General features: G+C 38.2%; 1 protein-coding gene across 1 annotated transcript in view; it reads right to left on the bottom strand.

Moving 5' to 3' along the window:
* Window positions 1-2,043: 2,043 nt before the first annotated feature.
* The window catches only part of LOC150088739 (tectonic-2-like), a 351,050-nt gene continuing 344,097 nt past the window's right edge, over window positions 2,044-8,996 (bottom strand). Inside the window, exon 12 of the mRNA XM_090370296.1 lies at window positions 2,044-2,220. Coding sequence (XP_090226422.1) covers window positions 2,046-2,220 — 175 coding nt within the window. The 3' untranslated portion in view covers window positions 2,044-2,045. The remainder of the gene's footprint in view (window positions 2,221-8,996) is intronic.

The following is an 8,996-nucleotide window of genomic DNA, read 5'->3' as shown; positions in this document are numbered from 1 at the left end:
CTTTACTAGAATTAGCGTTCAGAAGACAAGAAATCGCAGCAGTGCAACATATAATGCAAATGAGGGTGCTAGCCTATTCCTAATGATGATCATCATGAAATTAATTAATCGTTTTAGTGGATAATAGCTCGCGTTTTTAAATTAGGTCTACAGGCACTGAAATCTTAAATTCGGCTGAATCCACGTCATAAATTTGCTTTCATGCAGCAAAGACTATATGAAGGCGTCCTAATACATTAAGCGGCCACTTTATTGACCGCTTAATGTATTATGACGCCTGTATTATGTATTGTAAATCGCTACTAGCTTTCATAACTGGCTGAATTCGCCATGGCATGGGCTCAGTCAAGTGTCGAAAAGGTGCCACAGGAATGCTGGCCCATCTTGACTCAATTTCTTCTCAGTTGTTACAAACTAGATGCTTGCGAATCTCTACTCAGAAGAGCTCCTTCCATCTCATTCCACAAATGTTCAATTGGATTAAGATCTGGTGATTGATGAGGCCATCACAGTAGTGTCAATTCACTCTCATGTTCCTGGAACCAAATGTTTACAATTCTCATCTTGTGACAAGATAATCCGCCCTGGCGGATTATCCTGTTGGTAGAACCTATTCGCAGATGGATACACTGCAGTCATAAAGGGATGCGGCTGGTTGAAAATAAGCAATTTCAGATAGTCTCTGGCATCGAAATGCTGCTCCACTGGTATCAGGGGTGTCGAATGTGTACCATGAAATTCTCCATATCATTACATGCCTTGTTGATACTTGTCAGGGATGGATCCATGTACTCATGCTGTTCCTGCCATATTTTAGTCCTCTTATCAGCATGATACAACAGAAACTGAGATTAGTCAGGCAACATTTGTTCTAATACTCCACTGTCCAATGCTGATGTTCCAAAATCCATTGTAACCGTAACTTGTTTTTTTTTTTTTTTTTTGCTGATAGGAGTGGAACCCGGTTCGGTCGGTTATCCATCGGTGACAATCTACAACATTGTGCATTTTGAAACCCAGCATCTTGTCAGCCCCTGTTCGCTTCTAGCATCATCGAGATGTCTCCGACCACAAGATAGTGGTTAGCTGGAGTTATTTGGCTATTAGAGCCATCTCTATATAGCAGTCGTACGTGAAAACCCTGGGACTACAGTTTACGAGTAACTGAAACAGTCGCGATAGCGCCGACTACCATGTCACATTAAAATTCACTTTTGTCTTTTGTCTTTCCATTTTCGCACTAAATTGTGCACATACAGTGTCCCCGCATATCTACCCACCTGCTTTATATGGTGATAACACGTGACTCTGCTACTAAAGGTGCGCTCTATTTCATAAAAAGGTTAAATGTACCACTCAGTGTATACACAGTTCCCGTGATTCTAGTTTTGTTTTGTTTTTTTGCCTATCACCAGCTGTGTAAACCCCTGGCTTGTAGCCGTGAAGGGTATTGTGTACGGCATGTGCGTTCTGTATGCAATAAAGAGTTCTTCAGCTGGAGGGGAAGGATTACGTTCTTGATTGTGCACGCTCTCGATCAGAAAAATCGCGAATAGCGCCAGACGTAGTCGTATAGTCAGGGAAGAGGGTGCAGATTGACTAATTACAATCCCAATTGAAGGGGCCATTTAAATATTCCTCAAACTTCTGAAGAGATTGAAACACAGACCTCTCCCACAAGTCACATAATCGCTATACTATCATGTAAGATTAGTTCTCAGAAGAGCTAGATAGAGAGAAGGTAGATGCAAAGGAGGCAGCTGCAGTGAAGACAAAAAATCGACTTTTAAATACTGTGTGATTGAAAACTGCTAATTTTTGGCCATACTTAATTTACGAGTAGTTTGTCAAATTAATTTCATTTTTATATTTTTGGAGTTCACTGTGTGTTTGAATGTTTAAATATTTTTATAATGTGACATTTTAATTTTTGTTATTTTATATTGTACATTTGCATTTTCGTTAGCAATAGTTAAAAACGAATAAGCTGAAATCGTGCTGTTTCTTTATTCTTTATTAAAAATAAAATCTTCTGGGATATCCTCTTAAAAAGATTGCCTTGCAAACCACAAAAAGGGTACAAGAAACAGCACGAGCATTAGAGACCAAGCTAGAAGTTGTGATAGGATCTCTTCACGGAAGGCTGTGGTCAGGGGATACAGCATTTCACTCCAGCATGCCTCTCCTGTGCAGTACAGAAATCTATCTTGACTCCAGTACCTGGAAATATATTTATGGATATGAAACGTCTAACAACCACAATGGTGCACAACAATATTCAGCTACACTACTCATCACTTCACAAACAATCATATTTTTAATCAGCATTTTTTCTCAAACTTTGTCTTTTAGGCTCCCTTTACTATGTGCTTTCCTTATTTGCAGGTTAACTACCTATAGTAATACAGTAACAATATTTGGAGAAGATTACGCCAAAAATTCTGGAACATACCTTTATCAAACAATACAATAGTTCACGTATTGAAGAGCAACTCAAAGAAATCTTAAATAAATCATGTGCTATTCACTTTAAAGCAAAGCGACAACATTAATAAAAATAATTATTTGATGGTGTACGTTCTAACATCCCTCTTCAGTTATTGAAAATTTACTATTTTTTAAGCGAATTCAAGAAAAAATCATAGCCAAGATTTTACTCCAGATCTTGGATGATTTTTAAAAGTCCAAGATTAGAAGATTATTTTCTGCATTTTGAGTTAAAACGGATGCAGACAATTAAAATTCAGGCTTTATTATTCTGTTGTGAAACGAATGGTCAGCGGGTGTTTGTTGTCGACAAATAAATTTGAACATTTTTAGAATAAGAAATCACAAAAGTTCAGAAAAACTGTGTAATGACATTGGCTTATTTGAACAATATTTCTAAGAAACTAAATCCTTTGAATACATATTGTTGTTGTAGGTGTTTCAGAGCATTAGCAACTACGGCCATATTGCTCCGGTGGCTGTTAATTACGTGTGTTCTGAGGTTGATTTTCTGTTTGCTGGATGAAAACCATGAGTTTCCGGAGAAAAACCACGATACCCTCGTCAAAAACCGACTAACTCAACTATGTTGTGAAAACGGCCCTTAAAAATTCCTCCCGTCATCGAACGGACTCCAACTCAGGTCTTTTCCACCCAGTGTAGGGAGGACGGCGATTCTGCCAACTGTGCTACCCAAGAGGGCGTCGCTATGCACCCATCGCCTACATATCAAGGAAAAATTACATACATATTAAATCTTAGAGAAAGATAAATGGGTTTCCAGACATTGTCTTTGCGGGTATCAAAACACTTATGAACACACACTGTCGTGTACCATACATGTACAAGTAGTTAATAAGCATTATCAAATAATGTTGAGAAGAGATATTTTTAATAACGCGATATTCTTGCCAAATACAACTGAATAAGAAATAAATGCCAAGTCACTGCCGAAATTTGAACAAAGAGCGCACACTAGGATTTCTTAAAATAATCATGTTTGAATTTTGGGCGGAAAAACTGCGACATTAATTACACAGACTATGCGCTTCTTCCACTCCCCATTTCGAAACCCTGTGCAATTCGATTTTTAGCTTTAGTATTAGATCTCGACCAAATGCTGAGTGGGAAATGCAATTAGCTATATCAAATTTTCGAAAGTTGTGCAACGCCAAGCAGCCAGTCCAATCAATAATTTAAAATAAAATTTGTTTGGTTTACTATTGTACTTTTACTTTTTACTTTTACTCTCGCGTGTATAGCACAGTTGATATAATCACCCTCCCCCAATACAATGTGGAAAAGATCTGAATTCGAATTCCGTCAATGACGCGAGGAATTTTTATGGGCCTTTTTCACAAAATGTCTGAGTTAGTCGTTCTCAGGAGGCGGTAGCATGGTTTTTGCTCCTGGAAACGGATTTTTCGTCCAACAAACAGCAAATCGACCACAGAGCACACGCTATTTACAGACAATCTATCGACGCAATATAATCCAAGTCGTTGATGTGCCTCAAACCCACTACAACATTTTACTTTTAAAAATGTTGTGAATAAAAAATAAGATTTCATTTCTTTGCATGATTCTAATAGTTAATGGTCCTTAAATAATTGCTCGCATTTCCGAGGAAATTGTCCCACAGTTTGTAAACCGGTGTTCTATATAACCACCGACTGTCTATTGATAGAATTACTAATTCCAATTTATACACGCTATGCACATGAAACTTTTAGCACTTAGTGAACATCGTAGGATATTGTAAAAATATCAAAAGCGAACCATAAACGAAATGAAAGCTTATCTTTTTTTTTTCTTTTTTTTTTCATTTGAAACATCGCTCAAATATATTACATAACGTGGTTGCAAGGATCCACAGTTTACTGCATATTTGTGCAATAACTGACAATTCAAATATTTCGCTAAAAAGCATGCACTTCGTGACTGAAAAGTAACTTCGGTTGATTCTGTTCATTCTACCACCAGAAATCGCAGGAGAGCTTGAGGCTACTTATCTTTTATAATTCTTTACACGAGTCTATTCACGACTGTATTACTTTGGCTTCGCACACACAGTTATACAGAAGAGTAGTTCTGGTGACTGGTATGAAAATGAAGATGCCATTTCTTTAAAGAAATCGTCTAACGTGCAGTAGTTGGCAGACTCAACAAGAAAGGAAAACTCATAATTTTTTTTGAATTTAACGAAATCTAACTTTGGTTTTCTTCTGTTGCATAGATTGGCATGTTGGTCTTCAGCACACGTTAGCCATCATCGTACCCATACATCTGTAGTCACTAATGGATGTTTCCCATAGTTTCCTTCTCACACACCAAAAACTTAATAACAGAACACTCCTGCCGACAGACATTGATGGAGTTAGTTAATGATTGACGACTGTTACACCACTTGTGGGAAGGATTTACCAGTACAGAATACAAGTAACAATGCTGTAGAATTAAAACAGCATTGTAAAAAAAATTGTGAACTTTACTTTTTAAGTGATCCTTCTAATAATGATATTAGCCATTAAAAATTTTATAATATATATTACTTATTAAACGCAGCAGTGTTATAACAAACTTTGTACTCCAGAAGATCTGGTCACTTTAGCAGAATAAGACTTACCTAAACATATACGCAAGACTAAAATCACCGTCATGTGTATATTAAGCTAAAAAACAACAACGACGTCAATATATTGATTGTAATAGTGTACTTTGGTCGGTTTGCCTGTGTGATGTACAAAAAATCCGAGTTTCCGGAAAGTAAGACCAGGAAACCCTCGCTCGAGACCGACTAACTCGGTCAGTTGTTAGAAAACCGATAAAAGTTCTTCCCGTTGGAACAGAATTCCAATGCAGTCCTTTTAAACAAGTTCATACGGTTGGAAGGACAGTGACTGTAATGACCTAAAATTTTAATCTCAGACCCCTTTGTATATCCTAAGTTTAAATTCACAAAGGTTCAATTGATAAAATGCACTATGGCTGTTGTTGTTGTTGTAGGGGTTTTAGGAGCATCAGCAACCAAGGCCATATTGCTCCTGTGTATACTGTCTGTAAATTGCGTGTAGTGTTCTGTGGTCGATTTTCTGTTTGCCGGACGAAAAAACCGAGTTTCTGGGGAAAATAGCTATGCTACTCTTGCCTGAGACCGACTAACTCAGCCACGTTGTGAAAAAGGCCCAGAAAAATTCCTTACGACATCGACGGGACTTGAATTCAAGTCTTTTCCACCAGGTGTGGGGAGGACGGCGATTCTACCAACTCTGTTACCCACGAGGGCGTGCATTATAGTAGAGTATAAAAACTTCAATTTTCTTGAGTTTAGTGAAAAAATAAAGTGTAAAGTTTGACAGCTGTGCGTAAAACTTCCATTTTACATCAAGGAAGTATTGCAATTATTTATCTCTTTAAAGTACGAAATTTATTGACCTGACAATCATAATTAGATTGAATCATTGTGTAAATTTATTTTTATTCAAGAACGTTAATCCTATCCTAAAGTAAAATATACTTTTATAGCTTTTTCTTAACTGGATTATGTTACGTTCTTCATTGAAATATTGGAGAGCAATCTTTCTACTGAAGAACATCTGAAATTCTTTAAACAAAGGCCTTAAACGAAACAACTTAATTTATTATTCCATTGGTTCAAAGTTAAACAACAACAGAAAATCTTTCATAATCTGCGACTTCCATTCTGTTCTGCACTCCTGCAGAAATATTAAATTACTTCACTCGACTGAGGCAACCATATTAAAGATTAAAAATATTAATTTAATGTCTCTTTAAGCCAGAGGATGAACTTGCAATAATTCCATGAAATAATAAAATATCTTAAAAGTTTTCGAATCCAAAACTCAGTTTGCCTTTACTAGATATTTCAAATAAATACAGTATTTGGCACTTCTTTCATAAAAGGATTCATAAAATAAAATATAACCAGCACTACACTACAAAACCCGTGATCTGCAGTTTCAGTCATCGTGAGCGCTAAAAAACACATCTCCTTTACGACAACATAGGAAACGAGATACTCTTGAAAGCATCTCTTTCTTTGAAACGGTTAAAAATATTGATGTAACCCCCCATGCATAACGGTTTATTCTGCAACAGCCAAAGTACAAATCTTAACCAGTAGGCAACAACCATTATTGTTGTTGTGGTTGGGTTTTAGGAGCATGAACGACTACTAAGGCCATATTGCTCCGTGTATATTGTCTGTAAATTGCGTGTGATCTGGGTCAATTTTCTGTTTGATGGACGAAAAACCATGCTACTCTCGCTTGAGACTGACTAACCCAGCCACGTTGTGAGAAGGCCCATAAAAATTCCTTTCGTCATCGATGGGACTCGAACTCAGGTCTTTTCCAATTGGTGTGGGGGAGGACAGCGATCCTACCAACTGCACCAACCATGTGGCCTGACGTAGCCCAGTGGTCAGGAGCGAGAGTGCATAGCACGCGTTCCTTGAGTGGACCGGGGTTCAAGCCCGTGACTACTAAATACGATAAATATTTGTATTGACGATTTATTGTAAACTCTACTGACTTGGTTGTCGTGCCGGAGTATAAACAGAAAATTTATTTATTTATTTATTTTTATTAAAATTAAAACAAAATAGTTCAATGCCTCAGTTCTGTAACCTGATGCAAAGCCTAAATTTGTATAGAGCCCATCGAAAGATCACAGCTCTAGGGAGGTGGTAGTTTGAAATGGCACGATTTAGCCTGTATGGCGGATGGGACAGAGCAGACTCCCCTACACTTTCGTGATCTATAACCTTGTGGCGCGATGTAGCTGGAGTGGTCAAAGCACAAATGATACTGTACTTCTCCATTGACAGCAGTTCGAATCTACATGACCATTTTGCGATCGATGAGGACATCAATCATGAAATGAGTAATTATAAACTCCTCTAACCTAAGAACTGGCTGTTCACCCCCTGAACAGCCAGTGGGCTAGGAGAATGTACAAATATATATTTTTTTAAATACAGCGCACAATTTTGACATTGTTTAGAAAATTATATTCACTTAATAGCAGTAACGATTAACTTTAAAATAAAATTGATATTAAATCAATATTATAATTACAAATACATTACAATCACAAAGTATAATAAAAAAAAAAAAAAAGTAAAGTGCAGCCATTATCAACCCACTGCAGGATGGAAGCCTCCTCAACAATTCATGTTGAGGGAAATGGACCATAATCTGCCACGCTGGTCCAGTGCGGGTTGGCAGATCGACCGTATTCAGCAGTCAGGGGCTTGAACCCCGGTCTACTCAAAGAGCGTGTGCTACTGCACTCCCGCTCCTGCCCACTCGGCTACGGAGGCCGTTTAATATATGCACTTAAATATGCTAAAATCGATAAAATTATTCCTACAGTATTTAAAAACTGATATTAAATTTGTGAAGGGTAAATAAAATACAAAAGTTTGGTAAATGCTGCGCTAACAGTTAAGAATTATATCTAACTGGAAAGTATATACACTGCCCTACCATTAATATCCGGACACCTACATATCTATAAACGACTTCCATTTACAGAAAACTACTAATATGCGCAGAAACCTTTAGCCTTTATGACAGCCTGTAGTCTTTGTGGAACACTCTCCGCTATTTTTTTGTTAATGTCCTCCTATATCTTCTGCCATTCGGCCTTCAAAGCAGCGACCAGTCTCTGCTTTTGTTAAGTCTCTCCTCACACGCACCCAACAATCCAATTTATCCCAGATGTTCCCTATAGGATGAATGAGGTAGAGCTCTGGGCCGACTAGTCCAACTTTTCGACTCATGTCCTCAAACCAGTGGTCACAATGCGAGCAGTATAAGATGGAGCATTGTCCTTTTGATACAGGTATGGGCATTCCCCGATGTGCTCTCGCAATTTAAGTAACGCATTATCGTCCAGGATGTATAGATGGCATGATTTTGTCAGACAGATGTCGGCAGTCATGATTTTGTTCAGAACAACCGCTGGTCTTAGGAAAACCAGAAAAAAATTCTCCAAACCATCACGCTGGCCCCGCCAAACTTCATGGTTGAGATGATAATGCCCATCGAGTAGCTTTCTCCGGGCAGCGTCCATCTAGGTACGACCGTAGAAGACCATATACCGTTACTCGTCACTCCAAGCACAGCTTTTCATTGGTCTACAGTCCAAGTATGGCGGATCTTGCACCAAGCTTGACGGCGTATGGCATTTGTTGGGTGATTAGCGGCTTGAAGACGGCTGCACGAGCGTGGCAGCCTATAACATGCATCGCACTGAGCAACATATTGGTGCTGCTTGGAGAAAAACCCATCTACCCGGAAACTGGGATTTTTCGTTCAGCAAACATAAAATCAGCCACCAGTTGTTATTGCTGTTGGGTTTTAGGATCATCAGCGACTAAGGCCATATTGCTCCGTATATACTTATCTAAACTGCATGTGATCTGTGGTCGATTTTCTGTTTGCTGAACGAAAAACTAGAGTATTCGGGATAGAAAACCATGC

The sequence above is a fragment of the Mastigoproctus giganteus genome, chromosome 3 (genome assembly GCF_048544385.1).
Source record: "Mastigoproctus giganteus isolate SK-2022 chromosome 3, ASM4854438v1, whole genome shotgun sequence".
NCBI lineage: Eukaryota > Metazoa > Arthropoda > Arachnida > Uropygi > Thelyphonidae > Mastigoproctus > Mastigoproctus giganteus.
Note: the sequence above shows the minus strand (reverse complement) of the source record. Positions and strands in the feature narration are given on the sequence as shown.